The 20,107-nt window shown below is 50.3% G+C and overlaps 2 protein-coding genes across 7 annotated transcripts in view; one reads left to right on the top strand and one right to left on the bottom strand.

Annotated features, from left to right (window-relative positions):
- The window catches only part of ARK2C (arkadia (RNF111) C-terminal like ring finger ubiquitin ligase 2C), a 107,266-nt gene extending 97,204 nt beyond the window's left edge, over positions 1–10,062 (top strand). For all 6 annotated transcript variants that reach the window (XM_059041008.2, XM_067014921.1, XM_067014918.1 and 3 more), the window contains exons 5-8: positions 300–404; positions 713–808; positions 5,363–5,469; positions 5,951–10,062. In XM_059041008.2, coding sequence (XP_058896991.1) covers positions 300–404; positions 713–808; positions 5,363–5,469; positions 5,951–6,068 — 426 coding nt within the window. In that variant the 3' untranslated portion in view covers positions 6,069–10,062. The remainder of the gene's footprint in view (positions 1–299; positions 405–712; positions 809–5,362; positions 5,470–5,950) is intronic.
- Positions 10,063–19,217: 9,155 nt separating this feature from the next.
- Positions 19,218–20,107, bottom strand: part of LOC131742774 (lipoxygenase homology domain-containing protein 1) — a 94,753-nt gene continuing 93,863 nt past the window's right edge. The window contains exon 19 of the mRNA XM_067016124.1: positions 19,218–20,046. Within this exon, the coding sequence (XP_066872225.1) occupies positions 19,566–20,046 (481 nt within the window). The 3' untranslated portion in view covers positions 19,218–19,565. The remainder of the gene's footprint in view (positions 20,047–20,107) is intronic.

Here is a 20,107-nt window from a genome sequence, read left to right as displayed (position 1 = left end):
CCCAGGTTACAGATCAGGTGAGATTATTCAATTAATCCTTTGAAGGGCTTAACAGTTCCTGCCATGAAATAAATGCCCAGTCAGGTTAGTTGTTACTTAACTGATTTTGTTATTCTTTCTGGGGCTGGTTCGGCCCAGGCTTGGTTCTTGATGAGGAGAGGGGGACACAGGAGGAGGAAGGACAGCGCTTCTGAACACCGCAACATCTCAGGGGTGCGCTGATTGGCTACGGGAAGGGGAGTCAGAAGCTGAGCTCTTTGGAGCCTGGAATCCTGTCTGAGGCATTTTCTCCCCAACAGGTCGTCCATGAAATCCGAAACTACCCTTACCCTCAGCTTCACTTCCTTGCTCTCCAGGGACTGAATGCCAGCAGACACACCTCCGCTGTGCGGGAGAGCTACGAGGTACGCCCCGCCCCTCTGTCTGGGGACCCTCCCGTCAGCCTGGCTCCCCCGCTGGCTTAGTGGAGATGCCACTGTCCCCTCTCCCTCCCCGGCGGGTGGGGAGGGCATGGGTGGTAGGCATAGCCTCAGGGTTGAGAGTCGGTGAGAGAAAAAGAGTAGAGATCTCGCAGTCTTTGAGCATCTGACAAGTTCTTCCCGACGACGTGAACGCTCTGCAGAAGTCTCTCAGTGCCCCTCCCCCTTATCATGAGTGAATGCGCGTGTTTGCACACACAGAATGCACACATCCACATGTTCTCTCTTTGTAGGAGCTGCTGCAGCTCGAGGACAGGTTGGGAAATGTGACTCGGGGAGCTGTACAGAACACCATTGAGAGGTTCACCTTCCCCCACAAGTACAAGAAGGTGAGCAAGCCAGCGGGTCAGCCTGCATAGCTGGGGTTGGGGTGGGGACGATCTAGTTGACCCCGGCCCAGCTTTCCACCGAGGGGCACGGTCCGAAATCTAGAAGCTTTTGCTCTGGCTAGATGCTCTGAAGCTCTGCTACCTTCCCAGGGTCTTCTCCCTTGCTTCTGCCAGGTGTGACCAGGAGGGGAGCTGGCTATGTGTGTGTGCGTGTGGACTTGTGAGTGGGTGTAGTGGGTGGGTGTACAGGCAGATGAATGTTTGTATCTGAACGAGGAGGGCCAAGGGAGCACCTGCACTGAAGGCTAAGATTGGCCTTAGAAAAGATTCCAAGTCCAATCTCACATGTGGACTAACAGGCCGCTAAGGCTTCAGAGCGTAGCTTTCCAGTCCTCGGTGAGCGTCAGGTTCACGTGGGCTGCTTTTAAAGCCACAGACTCCCAGGCTCTACCCTAAGCCTGTGGAGGAAGACTCTCCAGGGTTATTGCTCAAGACTCTGGAGTAGGATTGGAGCCCAGGAATTGGAGTTAAATTTAAAAAAATATTCAAATAAGTAAGAAATTTGGAAGGCACCAATCTGTCTTTCAATAAGTAAATGGGTAAGTAAACTTTGGTAGATCCATACAATGGAATATTATTCCATGATTTAAAAAAATAAGCTATTAAGCCATGAATAGATGTGATGCAGAAAATATGTATTAAATGCATTTTACTAAGTGAAAGAAGCTGACTTGAAAAGGCTGCATACTGTATGATTCCAAATACACAGCATTCTAGAAAAGGTAAAAGTAGACAGTAAAAAGATCCATTGTTGCCAGGGCTTTAGGAGAGGGATAGGCAAATGAATAGGTGGATGATAGGGGACTTTTAGGGCAGTGAAACTATTTTTTATGCTACTGTAATGGTGGATACGACATGACATTATGCATTTGTTAAACCCTTAGAACCCTAATGTAAATTAATGGATTTTATTAATAATGATGTATCACTCTTGGTGCATCAGTTGTAACGAATGTACCACACTAGTGCAAGATATTAACAGGGCAAACTGTGAGTTTTGAGAGGGGGAAGGGAGGGAACACGCTGTATATTCTGCTCAGTTTTCGAATAAACTAACACTGCTCTATGAAATAAAGTCTGCAATGAAAACAGGTAAATAAATACTTTTTAAAATTTAGGAATGAAAAGCTTGACAAGCACTGAGAAACTTGGAGCAGGAAAATGCTCATGGTGGTCAAGCCAGAGCCCATCTTTACCCCCTCGGCAGGCCATAGGCTGCAGTGGTTGTGAGCACTCGGTGTTGGAAACAGACGGGCCCAGTTTTGAATTCCAGTTTTACTCCTGTCTTTGGGCTGCTATACCAAAATACCTTCTACTTGGTGGCTTAAACGACAGACATTTATTTCTGACAGTTTTGGAGGCTGGGAAGTCCAAGACCAAGGCACTGGCAGATTTGGTTCTTGGTGAGGGCTCTCTTCCAGGCTGGCAGACGGCTGACTTCTTGCTGTGTCCTCACATGGCAGAGAGGAAGCTCTGGTGTCTTTTTCCCTTCTTATAAGGGCACCAATCCCATCATGGGGGACCTACCTTCATGACCTCACCTAGACCTAATTACCCCCCAGAGGCCCCATCTCCATCACATTGGGAGGGGTGATTAGGGCTTCAACATATGAATTTGGGGGAGGGGGACAAACACTCAGTCCCTAACCACCACTTATAGCTGTTTAACTCCGGACAACTTAACTTGGCTTTTCTGGCCCTTCCCTTGCCCTTTTTCATGCAAAATGGGAAAGATATGTTAGTGGCTGCCATAGGGGGACTCTGGGGATTCAGTGGGACAGTGTGTATATACGGCTTAGCACAGTGCCCAGTACCTGGTGAGTCCTCAGGAGTAGGGAGCTGCTCTCACCTTGATTCTAGGCTTGCCCAGGTACCCATGGTGTCAACATCAAAGACCATGAACCTTGGTCTGTGCAGCTCCTCATGGAGGCACTGGATTTATCCGTAAGTGATTCCAATCAACATTTACTGACACATCTATTATGTGTCAGTCATGGATAGTATGTTAATAGAGGAAACAACAGTATTTCAGTAATTAAGCGTGTCATCTGCATGGAGAAAATGATCGTTCTCTGGAGGGAGAACTCGAAGCTTCTGGAGAAGGACGTGGAAGGGAGTGAGGTGCGTTCAGGAGCCTGGGAACAACTTCTACCTTCCTGACCAGGGTGGGCTCACTCCTGCTAGAGATGCACACTTCAGCTGTCATTACTTCAACAGGCCGAGAGGAGATAAGGAAGAGAACTAATGCTAGGAATAAAAAGGGAAAATGGACTGAACCAATGACATAAAGAGTTGAGCTAAAACAATTATGGGAATAAAAGGAGACTCAGGGGAATAAAATATTATAAAAACAGGAATAAGAAGATTTAAAAATGCAAAATGATAGCATTTAAGATCCCCCAAAATATAAAAAATATTAAAAAACTGAAAGTAAAATAATATAAAACCAAAAAGGATATTTTAAAATAACAATGATATGATAAGAATAAATAAAAATATAGTCAAAAAGAAAATATTAAAAAACAAGAATTAGGAAAAGATGAAAATTACATACAAAATTAATGTCAATAACATCAAAGTGAAAACAGAAGGTTAATGAAAATGAGAAAGTAAGGGCAAAAGGGACAGTTCCCACATAAGGTTCTGTGTGGGAACCTTTAAGATACATATTAAATTAAAAATGCTGAAGAAACGTATAGTTAAAATAAAAGTTACATAGATAATGAAAAGAGAAGACAAAAACTGGAAGACCTAAAAGATTAAAAATACAAAGGAAGAAATAGGATAAGATTTGAAAAGAGACAATATAGTTTAAAGAAATATAGATTAGATGCAGTAAAACAAGGTAGGACTATTAAGTTAAAATGATTAACTATAAAAAGGAAATCCTGAATAATGATGGGAGAAAACAATAGAAAATAGTCTCAATGGTATTTTTTATGGAACTCCCTTTTCTCAAAGGGCCAACTAAAAGAAGGCCACTCCACCAGCAAACACAGCTGGGTTCTTAGGCAGGCAGATCATCACGACTCCCTTCATACTCCAAACCCATGACAATTATATGGGACTATGGATGTAATTCTGATTTTCTGGTTAAAGGTAAACTTATTGCAGTAGGGTGTGTAGGGCACAGGGAGGCGGAGAGCAGAAGGTATAGATTTTCTTGTATGTTCTAGTAAGGTTACACAATTCCCCAGACTACTTCAGACTCCGGAGCTGAGGACCAGGGACCAGACTGGGGAGACCTGGCATTTAGGCCTGGCCCCAAGGTCATAGTCACTCTCTGGGTGATCTTTATCTTGTGACTCTTCAGATTTCTCTTGGCAAAATGACCTTTAAGTCTGCTTATCCCTGGAGAGGGGAGAAAAGGTTTAGTTTTCTTCCGGTGGGTATTATCAGAATGTTTCACTGCATAGCATGGAGATGGGAACAAGAAAGTGGGCTGATTCCATTCACTAATTAGATTCCCTCCTCCCCAGAATATTTTTTTAAGCACCAGTGATGTGCCTTGTACTTGACCAAGTGTGGGGCAGTATCTAAAGAAGGGTGAGCCGTGGTCCACACCATCCAAGAACTTGGAACTTTCTACATAGTAGTTAACTATCTTCAAATAATTAGCAAAGAATTTTAAACAGGGCAATTAAAGTCAACAAGTATAAACAGAGTGCTTGCATGATGTCTAACATGGTATTAGAACTAGTGCTTACCTTTTTAAAAAATTAATACCTTTTCAAAAAAATTGAAGTATAATTGATTTACAATGTTGTGTTAGTTTCCAGTGTACAGTGGAACTAGTGCCTATTTTAAAGGAACTTTCTGGACAGGCAGAGAGATCAAACAACATAGAGTAAGTGTGGTACAAATTCTAGGAGGTAATGCTCAGTTGAGGAAATCTGCCTTCATCTAGTAATGAATGAAAAAGTGAACAGACATTAGTTGAGAGAAAGAGAGGAAGGAAGGAAGGGAGGGAGGGAGGAAGGGAAAGAAGAGTGAATGGATGGATGGAAGGATGGATGGATGGATAGATGAAGCACGCTGAACCTGAAAGTGGAAGGAGAAGTCTGGAGGCAAGGATATAGGTTGGAATGGATGTAAGGAGGAGTGGACAGCATGAGGGGACTAGAAAAGAGGAAGCTGTTTATGCACAAGCCATAGTCTTCCAAAGATTGGTTCATTAGGTACTCAATTCCTTTCCAAACTCTATGCCTCTAGGACAGTATAAAGTTTATACCTGGGACATAAATGGCCTGGAACAACAAAAACTGCTTGGCCTCCTCCGCTGCCTCTCTCCTGTACTCTGTATCCTGAAGCAAGGAGGGGGCATGGGGAGGAGGCAGGGACAAGGGTCTGGGAAGCGCACAGAAGTCTGGGTGTTACTTCGGAACTTAAAAAGTGACTGACTCACAGGGAAAGGAGGTTGAAAGGGAGGGGGAGGCTGTGGATGAAAGACAGGGGTCACCAGGTGAGTCGGTGCTCTTCCTCTGCTTCACACAGCGAAGACCCCAGGATGGCAAGGGCAAGAAGGAAGAGGGGGAGGAGTCAGACACAGATGAGAAATGCACAATCTGTCTGTCTCTGCTGGAAGATGGAGAAGATGTGAGGTAGGAGCCCCTCCTTTTGAGTCCCCCCTCCTCCTTCATGGGGACTGGTGATCAGTCCTGCACCGTGTGTCAGGGGTGCTTGTTTGCCTGTGCACAGTGTGCTCTGTGGTTGTCCTAGGAAGGTGGGGTGTGGAACATTCTAGATGTGTGGTGCCCATGGTGTGGACTCCCGGACACAAAGCTAGGAGAACAGAGAGACATTTTGCCCGAATGGATCTCAGACAAAGTCCTGGCTTCATTTCAGGTTGATCTGGAGGACCAGGAGGAGGAGGGCCTTGGGGCTTTCCTTCCTGTCATGAATTCCCATCCTAGCCATAGCCTTACTCCATGGCAGAGCCCCCAGAACCTCCTTTGGCCAGTCCCCCAGCGGTCCTGGGTGTGAGTCTCCTGGTTCCCCGAGTAGTCAGTGTCCCTTGGCTCCTGGCACAGCCCGGGACCCTTCTCCTTGACCATTCCTCCGACTTACCCTCCTCTCTTCCAGGCGCCTACCCTGTATGCATCTCTTTCACCAACTGTGTGTGGACCAGTGGCTCGCCATGAGCAAGAAATGCCCCATCTGCCGAGTGGACATTGAGACACAACTGGGAGCTGACAGCTGAGGGAAGAATTAGCCAGTGGACACCCCATTTTCCTTCACCAGGTCCCCCCACGGCCATAGCCCTTGCAGCCAAACTTTGCCTTCTGAGCCATTTGATGTAGAGGAAAAGCCTGCAAGCACATTTTGTGGAAAGAGGAGTTGGTGGTATCCGTGTCTGAGGAAACGAGGGGGTGGGGGAGGCCCACCTGTCCAGAGTGGTGACTGCCCCGTCCGTCCATCCATGTCCATCCGCCTGCTTTGCGGGAGGGAGGGAGCTGGCAGTGCCCGGAGCAGGGGTGGGAAGGGGGGGCCCATGCTGCTGAGAATCTAGATGTGATCCCGCAGGTCCTAGCTGATAGCCCGGCCCCTCAATCCTGTCCTTTGAAGGATTGTATATATACCTCTTGACCACGTAGAAACCATGTAGGGGTCTCTAGCTAATTCTGTGGATGGCAGCCAGAGCATGTTAGCTTAAGAAAAATGTCGTGTGTGGTGCTCTAGTCATCTGTGGTGGACATGTCGCTGTTACCGAATCCGCACCAAATAGTTCTCATTGAGTTTCTTGTTTTGGTGCCTGACTGAACCAACCAACGACAGCCCGAATCTTCCCGTCTTTACGAGAGAAAAGGAAAAAGGAATCAAAGGTGAAGAAAAAAGCCAAATCCTGTTTACGGTGAAAAAGGATGATTTTTTTTCACCCAGCTTGGGAGGCGGGAGGGGGCGGTTCTCGTTTTGTTTTTGTTTTTGTTTTCTCTCGGCTTTTGTTTTTCTCATGTTTACAGTGCACGGAGCGTGGAGGGGCGTCCAGGAAAGAGGAGGACTGGAAAAGGAGCAGATGGGGACTTACATGGGCCTCTGAGGGGCTCAGCCGGGGCTGGGAAGGCAGCATTTGAGTAGGCGAAGGGGAGGAGTCTGTCTTGAAGGAGGGCTCCCCACTTCCAGGGCCCATCTACTTAGCTCCAACCATCCCCCAGTTCCACACTGAACCAGGAGGCGTCAGCTTTCAGCTAGAGCTGCCCCAGGTTCCTCGGAGCCAGGATACCCCCTGCTCACGCCAGCTTCTTCCTTTCGGCTGTGCTTATGCCCTGTCACAAAGAGGCAATTTGGCCACTGCCTCTCTAATGCAAAAAATTAACCAGATGCTAAAGATCAAGTAGCATAGGTGATGGACACCTGGTCTTGGCCAAAGTGCTCTCAGCTAGCACGCAAGGGCTGAGGTCAAACACCGTGGACCTCGAGGAGGACCTTGAGCTTCCTTTGGAATGTCTCAAATCCTGATGGAGTCCCTCAGAGATGGCCCTGGCCCAGAGACTACCTTGGCTGGGTTTGGGAGGCCCTGTGTTCCTAGCCTCTGGCTCTTTCTCTGACTCTTTGATAACCTTGGGGAAGTCCCTTTCTTTCCCTGTGCCTCAGTTTCCTTCTTACAGTGGGGAGAAACAACCGTGCATCCCCATTTCCACCTCTTCTACCTCACCTAGATGTTGTGAGGATTAACGCTCTCTGCCCAACGCATTCTGTGCTCTCTCCTGGGAACCTCCTTGGGGTTTAGGGATGGGAGTGGTGGGAGACAAGACCTGGAAGTTCCAAGTGACACCATACAGTGTGTTTTTCTGACCCACTCCATAATTTTTCTGAATCTCAAAGGGAGCAGAGAGATGGGAGGACAAGAGAATGGAGATGTGAAAGTCCACCAAATTCCAACCCCAACCCAACTTTCTTTGTCCATCTGTGGAAAACACCAGCTCAGCTAGAATTCTGCTCTCTTCCTTTGCCCCTCCTGCCCACTCCTTCTCTCTCTCATTTGCACTGCCCTCAAAGCCTCCCCCTCCCCTCACCCCTTGCCCCAGTCTCAATGCCTTTATACCAATCAGAGAAGACTAAAGGGGAACAGGATACTTATCACAGATATGAAGAAATTCCATAAGGTTAAGAAGAGTTGAGTCTGCATTGTTGCTTACAAAGGGTAAAACCAGGACCAATGGGTAAAAATGTTGGGGAGGCAGATTTTGGCTTGAGGTAGAACCTTCTAGCACATGTGGAGCTGTCAGGTGGAGGGATGGCTGCTCTGGACACCTGCAGGCAGAGAGTGGGGGTCATGGCTTCTGGAAGGAGGGTTACTCAAGGATCTCACTCAGCCCAAGACCATCTGTACCGAGTACCTGCCAGTGCAGGTGCTGGAGGAGGCAACAGCCAGGGAGACAACATCCCCGGCCTCCAGGAGCTTACAGTCCAGTTGAGGAGCGAAGGCGATAGTGTGCAAAGGGTGACTGGTCTGATCCAAGGTTAATGGCACGAGCATTATACTGTCCCATTCAATGGTTCCGGTGGGCGAACAGTGTCTCCAGGGCCAATGGCTGGAGAGCCCATGAGTGGGAAAGTACTTGTCAGGATTTTGGAGAGAACTAGTTACTAGCAGCCCCAGGAAGTTGGGAACTCTCCCTACCCTGCTTTGACCCAGAGGTAGGCAGGGCGGTCCAGGGAAGGTCACTCCCCACTTAGTCTCAGTCCTTTGTTCTCCTCTCCCAGGCTGGCTTGGAACGCCAGCAGGTGGTGGGTTGGTGGGGAGGCCGGAGGGAACGGGAGCTGGTGTCTGGCTTCAGTCTTGGCTCTTGACTGACAAAGTGGGCAGCTCTAGAACCTGCCTCCTGCTCTCTGGGCCTCGGTTTCCTGAGCTGCACACAAAGAGGTTGGATTGGATGCTTGCTAAATTTCCTCCCACCAATCACATTCTCTGATCCTCCCTAACATCAACATGTTTTTCAAGGTGGGGGAGCTGTGTGCCCACCAAGCTGTTGACAACAACCTTCCCGAAGGCACTAACACCTGTATCATAGGCTGGGAGTGGGATGGGCCCCCTCCTCCCCCCAGTTCTCTGCAGGCTCCCTGAGTGCCCCAGGCTAACGTTAGCCAGTGACTGGGGTGAAGGTCACCCAGAGGGGAGAGGTCAGCTCTGACTTTGGGGGTAGATCCTGGAGCCCCCCCCATTGCCCATCTCTCTGGGGCCCTCCTACCTTGAAGGTGGACACCTCCCAGCCCCCGGCTTCCTCAGCCTGCAGCCAGGCGGGGCAGGAAGAGAGGAGAGGGGTGTGTGCTTCCCCTCCCTCGGCGTCTGTCCGGGAGCCTGGGAAGACTGGAGAAGAGGCAGGCTTTGGCCTCAGTCCCCTGTCGTCCTCCTGCTACTCAACTCAAGGGACTCAGACCCCTTCTTGACTGAGACGCATGAGTGCCTTCTGGGGCGAGAGGTGCCCCAGGATTCCAGTTGGGCCTCCAAGCCGCATTGCAGCCCTGGCCGCAGCGGGTCGCCAAGGACGCCAATCTTCGAAACCCACAAACCCAGGCCACCTGGCGCGGCGGGGGCGGAGCCTGGGCTCCTCCTCCAGCTGGGCCCCCGGCCCAGCCCTCGCCCCCTAACCGTGGCGGGACTCAAGCTCCTCTTCTGCAAATGTTTCCAGCCTCCGTGCAAGTATTCTTAACTCTTTACGCCTAATGAACAAGCACAGTTTTTTCAACGGTGAAGAAAAAGCACCAGATTTTTTTTTTTCCTGAAGAAATCCCCCAAGCCCCCGCCTACCGGCGGGACAGACACTCCCCGCGTGGGGCTGTAGCAACGTCTGTCAGGTCCCCCCCTCGTGTTTCATCTCCTGCGCGCGCGTAGAGCAAATGCTAGAGCGATTTCAGCTGATAGAAAAACAAAAATGAAAAAAAAAAAAAACACAAAAAACAAAAAACATGGCACGTTGCTAGTTTACAGGGTTTTGTGAGTTTAAATGCCTTATATTTAACAATCATAATTTATGACTAACTTGTAGATATCGTGGGTTCTTATTTAATTATTTTTATAGTTGTTTTGCATTTTTAATTATAATTTATTTATTTAGAAAGGATACTAATTTTTTTTATTACTCCTATTACCTCATTTTGGCGTTGTTTCTGGGAGTGGAATGCTTTGCATGCGTTGGTACGATGACAACTACGAATACAAAAAAAAAATCTTAAATAAAATTCCGCGAACTTTATTTCGTCCAGACTATCAGGGTGTGTGATTGCAAGCTGTCCTACTGTGGTGCTGGCCTCTTTGGATACATTCCATACGAAATGCAAACCTTTGATTCTGTATGCTGTGATCCTAGTGAAAAACTCCAATATAGTGACTGTATTTAGCACATATATAAATATAATTTGCACTGGTCAGCAGACTGAGGTAAGCCTTTCACTTGCTATCCTTGCCCGTTCTCCCCAACCCCCCATCATTAACCTGTTTTTCTTCTCCTTCTCCCTGTTTCCACACCTCAGGCCACCCTGCCCCCATCCTCTGAGGAAGGTCCGGGGGGCCCTCTCTCTACCTGGACTGCAAATCTCTCTGGTTCCAGAACTGGGCCCTTTGGACATTCCAGCAGGAGCGTCTGAGAGCCAAAAGCCTGATTTATTAGAATGAGCTCTGAACCCGGAGTCAGGAGGCTTGGGTTTTCAGCAGCTCTTCTGCAAACTTCCCCGTGACCTTGAGCAAGTCACTTGGCCTCCCTGAGTCTCAGTTTTCTGGGCTGGGGTGAGGAAGGTGAACTGGAGGGTTTCTCTAGGGTCCCTCAGACTTGGATAGAATATGACACAGAGCTGGTGGGAGCCCACCACCCTGTGCTCCCTCATCCTCTTAGTAGAGAAGAAAGGGAGGGTGCAGGGAAGGAGAGGTGAGGAGAGGAAGAGAGTGGACTGAGAATTTTTCCAGCGGATTTGCTCCAAGGAGAAACCTGGAAGGATGTCTGTCCTTTTACATGCAGCAAGATGGGTGGACACACCCCTGGACATGTGCTTTCACAAGGTTTAGTGGTCATTTGGAGAGTGAGCTGAAATCCGTGTCTTGTTAGATATGGGGACGGGGTTGGCAGACTTTAAGCCCCAGACTATGGCGTTTGGGATTGGCACCCCCATCCTGCCCTCTCCAGGAGGCTTAGTTGTGGAGTCATCGCCCTTGACAGCAGATTGGGGCACAGGTTTTGGACCCATGGTCCCTCCTCCCAGCATCTCCTTCACCCTCTGCCATTGCTCCAAGGGGGCTGTGGGCAGGAGGGACTGCTGTGGAGAATGGGTGTGGGCCTCCAGTCTCACTGCCCCCCCAGGAGGAGTGGGAGGGGAGAGTTTGAGGAAGCGGTAGCTTCAAAGCCTGGCACAGCGGTGAGCCCAGCAGTTTTTGAGCCAAAAGGAAAGAGGAGGTCCCCGTCCCCAGGGGGCAGCCTCTGAGCTGCTCCACTCTGCATGTCAGCCTCCTCCCGCCTCGCCTCCTCCCGTTTCTTTCCAGATCATCCTTCCCTCTTGCCTCTTGACATCACTGCCTTTGCGTGGTGGAGAAATCCACCCTCCACATGAGGCCCCTGGGATGGTGCTGATTGGGAAGGGAGCGGAGGCCCAGATTCACCACGCTTCCCGGCCAGGCTTGTAAGAGTGGCTGGGCCGTGCAGGGTGCCTAAGCCCCAACTTTGCTCTGGCTGGTCTGTGGGTCCCATTCCCTGGGCTTCCGGCCTGCTGCCTGCCCAGCTTCCCCTCTGCCTCCACCCTGGAGCCGTGCTTACCTGCTTTCTGTGAAGGCAGCCTGTGGAGTTGCCCACTGGGGCATAACCACCACACTGCCGGGCCTGGTGGATGCTGCCCTTTGGCAGGGCTCCTGGACAGACATGCCTTATGCTGCTCTGTGGGGTCGGAGTGGGAAGTGCCCTTTGCCCTGGCTGGCCTGTCCCCCACCCTTCCTCACCCCAGCCTTCCCCTTCCCCAGCCCCACCCCTGGCCTTGGCAGTGGCTCATTTCTCAGCTATGGAGCCAGTGACACCAGGCCCTCGAGGGGGTAATTTGGTTGCCCCTGGTAAGTGAAAGGATTATCCTCAGTGTTGATTGTCCTTTTTTGTAATCCTCCTGCTGTTCTGTTCTGTTGTGCTGTGCAACATTTTGCTACATAGACTATTTTATAGCAGAAAGCTAGAAGAATATTTATTATGAATATTAAAGCAATAGTGCATCAATGAAAAGGCGGAGACATTAGGAATTGTGTAAATGCTTAGATTCACTTTTGGTGGATTTTTTGTACTTTATTTATAACTAATAAAAATGAACTGCATTGCTAACTACACCTCACTCGTGGAGGGTGCTTATTTCTGTGCACACTCAGGAAACATCCAGAGAAAGCCACTCACAGACCTGTGTTCATCCAGGACACGTGGCAGTGTCTGTTGTCTCCTCATCCTCTCCCTGTCCTTTACCTGTTTCCCTTCTCCCTGCTCCCCTCCCCCGGCTTCAGCCTCCCCACTTCTCCCCCTCCCAACTCCCTTCCTCTCCCTCCTCCTCCTCCTCTCTTATCTATTATTTTCTTTTACCTCTTTATCTCTTAAAGAATCTGTTCTATTCTGTGAAGAATCATCTCATTAACCTGTTTCCTGAACTTTATGGATCCTAAAGCTGAAAGTTCCCATTTTTGATCAATTTCAAATGTAACCTCTTGTGTTTTGAACTGGAGGCTCCTCAGTTTCTCCATGGGAGAGAAGGAATTTGGCTTTTGAAAGTTGGAGTGGATTTTTTATTCCTTCCTAAGAGCCCAAAGTCAGACACTCTTTGCGGTGTCTAGAGTCTATTCTCAGAAAGGTGTGGGTCAGTGAACTGGAAGATGGCTTTCTCTCATAAACTGCAAGCAGAACCCATATTAATGAACTCTTTTTTTTTAAAGTCAGAGACTTTATTTTTCAGAACAGTTTTAGGTGTACAGAAAATTGAAAATAAAGAGAGTTCCCATATGTTCTCTCAAGGCCACCCAGTTTCCCCTGTAATTAACATCTTGCCTTGGTTAGGTGCATTTGCTAGAGTGGAGGGGCCAATATCGATACATTATTATTAACTAAAGTCCATGGTTTTCATTAGGTTAATGAATGTTCAGAATCCCCAGTTCTCCTTCCAGTGAGATGATACAAAATGCTGTCTGTTGTTTTCCACGCAGTTCCATCTGTGTCTCTTCCTTCGGGAACCATAGCTTCTTAGTCCTTGCCTGGCCACTAGGCAGCCATGTGGACACTCCCCGTCCCTGGTTTGCCAACTGTAAGCACGTGGATGGCAGACCAGGCTCCCTCCCCCAACATCTCCCTGGACTACCCCTGCTGTCTTTGTCTACTTAACCTCTGTTGGGTCATGACCTTCTGGGGTTGGGGGAGTGGCTCTCTTTCCTCGGATTTTTTTGCCTACCCAACATATGGGCCAATGGGCAGCCTTGCGAATCTCCACCCCTCTCCCACCTCCAGGAGGTTAAGGAGGACAGAGTCCAGCTGTGATTGTCAGGGGAAAACAGAAACAATGGGATTGATATGATATATATAATATATCATATATAGTATGATATATTATATCATATATAATATGATATAATATATCATATGTATATTATATATGTGGAGATTTATTTTGAGGAAAAATTGACTCACATGATTCTGGAGGCTGAGCTGTCTCATGATCTGCCCTCTGCAAGCTGGAGACCCAGTACAGCAAACAGTATAATTCAGTCTGAGTCCAGAAGGCCTGAGAGCTAGGGAACGATGGGGAAAATCCCAGTCCCGCTGGTAGGAGGAGACCGACAACCAGCTCAAGCAGGCAGGAAGGAAGGGGATACATTCACCATTCCTCTGCTTTTGGCTCTATCCAGACCCTCCAGGTATTGGATGAGGCCCATGCACACAGGGGAGGGCGGTTACTTTACTGAGTCCACCAGTTCAAATGCTCATCTCATCTGAAACAGCCTCACAGACACACCCAGAAATCATGTTTAATCTGGGCGCCCCGTGGCCAGTCAAGGTGACCCAGCAAGTTAACCTGCACCCTGTCCTCGCCTCACTTCCAGGCCTCCCCAGCTGCTGCACCCCAGCAGACACTGCGTGGCCCCAAGATGACACCTGGCCTCTGGCCCTGGCTTCTTCCCCACACTCTCCATTACCTGGAGGCAGAAAACCAGAGCCTTCCCCGCCAGGCACTGTCCTTTCCGCACTCCCCTTTGCCCTGCATATAGCCTCACCTGCAAGCAACATTCCTTCCCACGGGACCTGCACTTCCTGAGCGCTTTCTGTCCCAGAAACCTCCCTGCCCCCAACCAGCCACAGCTGAAGTTCTTCCGCCTTTACATACCTCGAGCTTCCAGCTAACATTTCATTTGAGGAGAACCCCTGCCCTTGGCCTTCCTGTGGCACCTGTTAGCTGTGTGACTTTGGGCAAGTTACTTACACTCTCTGTGCTTCCGTTTCTTCATCTATGAAGTGGGGATAACAATAGCACCTGCCTCATAGGTCTTTCTGAGGATTTAAAGAGCTCACGTGTGTAAGGCACTGACTGGAATATAGTCAGCACTCTAAATATTAGCCATGTAGAAGATGATGATGGTGATGTTTTGTTTTTTGTTAAATCCCTGCCTTCCATAGTATCTCTCCTCTTATCCCTCTCTCCGTCTCCTTTTCCTGGAGAGTTTCCCAGGCCCCCCTGCTCTTCCCCTCTGGCCATTCCACGCCATGGTCAGCCACTAGTAATTGTCTATTCAGTAGGAGGGCTGGTGGCTGAGGCCTCAACACCAAGACACCAGGAATCACTGCTTCATTAAAAGTCTTTTCCACATTCAGCTGGAGATTCTAGAAGAAAAGCCACATTGAGGCCTCAAGGCTGGAAGCATCTTCCCTCCAGCTCATTAGCAACACTGCCTCCCCCACCTCCACCATCCCAGGGCCCAAAGTTCCCCTTTTAAATTTAGGGTAAATTGTTCTTTCCTCCCTTAAAAAGTCATTCACTCAGGCCTATCATGTCAAATCGCCTTTCCTCTAGGCTCCACTACTCCCTTTGTCCAGGGCTGAGGTCCCCCACCTGTCCCTGGAAGCTTTATCTTGCCCTCACTCAGGGCATTTGGGTGTCTGTGGGTGAGTGATGCCTGGTGCCGAGCTCTGTCAAGGGGCTGGGACTAATGGGGGTACCTGTTCAGGACAGACACACAGCACCAAGGGTCCTCAGGAACTGGGGCACCCATAGGACTTCTGACCTCATGCCATTGGAGCCCACACAATCAGAATTCAAGAAGGGGTGTATCTGAACTGGGCTGAGTGTACTTATATCAAAATCTTGGAAGAAAAGTGTCGTTCAGCCAAAGAGCTGAGAAAATAAGATGGAAGGCTTTTGTTTAACCTGCTTAAGAGCAAGTGTTTCTCAGACTTTGGTGCAACAGTTCCTGTGTAAGTAGCTTGTGCTAACCGCGAATGAGTCTTTTTTCTTTAATGTGGACCCCCGGGATATTTATTTGGAAGTACTTTGTATTTGTAGTATTACATTTAAGGTTCTCTGCAAATATTCTTTAATGCCGACTTATCTCTAAATCAAGTGAGGAAAGGTCACACTGATATAAAACCTGGGCACTCAAGAAGCCACCCTTATAAAAAAAATATTTTGTTTTCTTCACCCAGAGCCCTGGTGAGGGTTTTGGTCTTGGCTGGAGGAGAGGTGGCACCCAGGGCCACCTACCATGGTTGACCACCCCAGTGATGACCAGGGGCCAGGTCGGCAGCAGGGTCCTTAGGGTGAGAGGGGTTCAGGAGGGACCTTCCCAAGAGAAGGGTATGTCACCATCTTCCCCATGGCTGGTTGCTGGGTCTCAGCCTTGGAATTTGGACTGTTGGGGTACAGAGCTTTGTGGGGGCTTTGGGTAGAAGATTGTCTTTCTTCTAGGGCCAGGGCTGAGGGTGAGGCAAGAGAGACGCCCTGGGTGCAATGTTTAAGGAAGCCCCAGCTTCGGGTGCCAGCTCTGTCTTTGCACAAGCCTGAGGTCTAGCGCCTCCCTCAAGTTTGCACCCTGGGCTGCCTGCTTGTTTCTCCCAATCGCAGCTTTCCTTTCTGCCCTGCCAAAAGGGGGATTCCTGTGCCAGCTTGCAAGGAAGAGGCAGGAATTGAGAGGTAAAGCCCAGCCCAGAGACAGATGGGGTGAGATTTTGAGCGAGCCCTCCCCTGGGGGCTTCTCATGGGTGTCTGGCACCCCTTGCTCAGGGCAGAGGGCAGGCTCAGGGGCAGCAGCAGCTGGGAGCAGAGGGCAGCAGGGGATCCTCCTTTCTCCACCCTTCTTCCCAACACCCAGGTAAGTGGGTCTCCCTCAACCTTTGCCTGCAGCCTGGGTGGAGGAAGGAGAAGTGTAGGGCCCCAAGGGAAAGGCAGTGCCAGCGCAAAGACGCAGGGCTGTGGGGATGGGACCTGACGCGTGGATTCTGCAAGACTCCCCGTTCCACAGATGTGCACGTCTCCCCCACCTCCTCCGCAGAGTGTGAGGGGCGTCAGATAGACGAGTGCAAGTGCAGCTTTGCCCCTGTGGGACCCTTGGTGAGTCAGAGGCCTGCTCTGGTCCTCAGTTCCCGCCCCTACAAAGCAGGGAGGCTAGTCTGGTCTAGTCTGTTTTTTGTCGTTGTTGTATTCAACAGTTTGTTTGTTTGCTTTAGATTCCACACCTAAGTGATGACATACCACGTTTGTTTTCTCTGTCTGACTTTTTTTTACTGACCATTATACCCTCCAAGCCTGGGGCCTCAGAACAGGGTGGGAGGGAGGGGTGGACGGTGGTGAGGAGACTGAAGAGCACAGGAACAGCCCCAGAGGAGGCACAGCAGAGGGGACGGTGGGTGCGGCCTTGCTGGAGGGTAACATGCTGGACGCGGAGCTGTGGGCAAGCGGACCAGGTCCCAAGACCTTGGGGAACAAGGCAGGTGGGGGGTGCCGTGTGTGAGATGAAGTGCACCCGTATGAACGGAAGGCATAACAGTTTCGAAGGGGCTTTCACAGCAGTGGTTTCATCTGATCTTAACAAGCCCCCTGCGAGGAAGCAGAGGAGGCAGGGAAGGTAAGGGATGGAAAGAAAGTTGACTCAGGTCCTGGGGGATGTCCCCAAACCAGAGCTGCCCTCTCCCAGTAAGAGTGAGCCAACATTATTGAGCACATCAGCAACTGACAAAACAAGGGGCTTGTCCCATCCAATCTTGGCTGGTTCAACAAGACAACAGATGATACATTCCATAGTGAGACTGAGTGGCATTGGCTGCCCTTTGCCCCAGGCTAGTGACTGGGGTCTCAGTGGGGCTATTTGGAGAGAGGAATGTGTCCAGAGAAATCGTGGGGATGAGGGATGGGCTGACCAGCCACTGACGGCAGAGACAAGTGGCCTGAATGCCCAGAGTTTGTCAGAGTGAAGGATGCCAGAAGACATCCTACTGGGTGTCTTAGATCCTAAGCAAGACGGAGTCGGGGGGTGGTGAAGGGCCTGAGATAGAACCCACACAAGTGCTCATGAGACGAAGCCTCCAAACAGCTGCCAGTCCAGGAAGGACACTGACCACAGTAGCGCCCCCAACAGGAAGCTGTCCTCGTCACCTCTCCTCCCTCCCCCCCAGGGGTGGGAAACCGGGGTCAGCTAGAGCGGGGAGCAGGAGTAAAAGGGCAAGGTGGGGGCGAGAGGTGCGGCTGACCCCACACGCATACACACACGTACACACACGTGTGCACACTGACACACCTGCACGCTCGCTCTTCACGCACTGTCGTTACCACTTGTGCTAGGACTGAACTGGGGGATGGGAGGAGACTCAGATCTGAGTGGAATGTTTTGGCCTTTGTATTGGAGCCACACATTTAAATTACAGAACTGAGATGGACTTTGTGACTTTAAAGTGGTTGTTGGACGTTTTATTACCTATGAGAGTCCAGAAGAGTTATGAAGCTTGCCTTAATTTTCATCCAGGGACAAGGGAAGAATCTGCCCCAGAGAAAGATACAAATAAAGCTATTTAATGATGACTTCTCTCCCACCCCACCCCAGTCCCCTTAAGTCCTGCTTGTTTTTTTTTTTTTTTTTTTTTTATCGGTATGCGGGCCTCTCACTACTGTGGCCTCTCCCATTGCGGAGCACAGGCTCCAGACGCGCAGGCTCAGCGGCCATGGCTCACGGGCCCAGCCGCTCCGCGACATGTGGGATCTTCCCGGACCGGGGCACGAACCCGTGTCTCCTGCATCGGCAGGCGGATTCTCAACCACTGCGCCACCAGGGAAGCCCCAGTCCTGCTTGTTTAACACGATGGACAAACCCTTCAGTGCAGGCTCTGAATTAAGTCTGCGTTTTAGCTCACGTAGTCCTCATAGTAGCCTACAAGGTCGGTATCATCATTCTTCCTATTTGACAGATGAGGAAGCTGAGGGCTGAGAGATGAGGCAATGCACTCAAGCTCTCCCAGCAGGGAAAAGGAAGAACTGGGACTCAAGACTGCTTCTCGCTGCCTCCAGGCCTGTGCTTACTGCCACGACCTCTCTCCAAGGGTCTCTGAGAGCTCAGAGCCATGAAGCCTCACCAAGTTGACACCTGTCTGGGCTAGAGGGTCCATGGTGACACGGCAGAAATCCTGGTACTGGGTACCTCCTACAGGAAGACTTCCTGGCCTGATGCACCTTTCTGCTCAATCCCACCCCTGCCTCCGTGGGAAAATCAGAAGTCAGGGGCTGAGTTGTATTGCACTCCAGCTGTGATTGTTGATCAGGGTATGTGTGTGTGTGTGTGTGTGTGCACATCTGTGCACGCACATGAATATATGGTTCTCTTGCTGCCTCTCCATCAGGGTCACATCCCCCTTGAGGGCAGAGACCACATGTTTATTATGTTCCAATCCCTTCTCATCTTTCAGTCCGCATTGCCCACAGCGAACCACAGTGCTAAACACCACCGATGCCCTCCTCCCCTCCAAGCCCGGGTGCAGCAGGGACCAGGCAGTTCTAGGCACTGTTCCAGGCACCTTCTTCCCCCTATTCCCCGCACCCTACCACCTGCTCAGGTCTCCGGGTCTCAACTGTGTTATCACCGGCTGGGGCAGCCAGCCGGCACTTGGCAATGTGTCCTTTGTAAAGTGACAGAAAGAATCATGTACCTGTTCACAGGGTCATAAATCCTTCTAGCTAAAATTCTTCCTCCTGATGTTTTTCTCTGTTTGCCACTGGATTTATTGAAACTGGGAAAAAGGATGCATATCTAAGTGAGCAGATGCCCAGATGAGTCTTTTGCTGGGTGTGGTTGATAATAATTTAATTAGCCCAGCTTTTCTGGGAAAAAAGTTTTAATTAGTTTTTGCTTAAAATACATCATCTTGATGGCCTCTTCTTCCCCACTTCTATCCCCTGGGTGAAGCCCCAATTTCCCATCCACGCCTGGCAGCAAGCCTCAGCCTGGTCACTGCTATTATTGAAAAAGAAAATGCAAAAAGTTATTTTTGTGCAGCAATGGATTATGACACAGGTTGATGAATTCATCTGGATCCAGGAGACCCGAGAGGGTGTAGGACCCCACAAGCCGTTCCCCACAATGGCCTCTGAAGGACCATGGAGCTCTGGCCCCCAGTCCCAGCTCCAGGAGGCTTTCGGGAAAGGACTGCTGAAAGCCAAGGCGGGGGGTAGCGGGTGTGTTCGGGACAAGTTGGTGAGAAGGAGGAGCGAGGGCCTCTAGCTCTCAGACGGAAGGGAAGAGGTCTCTCCAGGTGAGCCTGTCGCCCCGCTTCTCGTCCAGCCACCTGCCACAGGTGAAGATGGTGGCCACACCGGTGCTGGTGTTGGTGACCTCCACCTTCTCCACCAGCCAGCCGGAGGCGGAGCCCTTGCTGTCGTGCTCCAGCCGCACCTTGCGCAGCTCGCCCAGCTCCAGCGTCTCCAGGAAGAAGTGGTCGGTGCTGCCCCTCTCGAACAGGTTGCGCATCTTCTGCTTCAGCTCCCGCTTGCCCGTGTCGCCGTTGGCCCCAAAGATGGTGACGAAGACATTGGCGTCGGTGCCCGCCCCTGGCTCATAGCCCGTTGTCACGATGACCTCGTACTTGACCAGCACCAGGCTCTGGACCTTGCTGGCAAAGCTCTCCGTAGTCTTGGTGACCTCAAAAACCTTGAAGTACTTCCTCTTCCTCTTGAGGGGGATGAGGCAGTCGCAGTTGAAGAAGTACCTGGAAGGGGGGGAGGCGGGGAGGTTAGAGCGCACCAGCCAAGGCTCACGCCCTCCCCCAG

The sequence above is a fragment of the Kogia breviceps genome, chromosome 15 (assembly GCF_026419965.1).
Source record: "Kogia breviceps isolate mKogBre1 chromosome 15, mKogBre1 haplotype 1, whole genome shotgun sequence".
Lineage (NCBI taxonomy): Eukaryota > Metazoa > Chordata > Mammalia > Artiodactyla > Physeteridae > Kogia > Kogia breviceps.
This window is presented reverse-complemented; position numbering and strand designations above follow the sequence as displayed.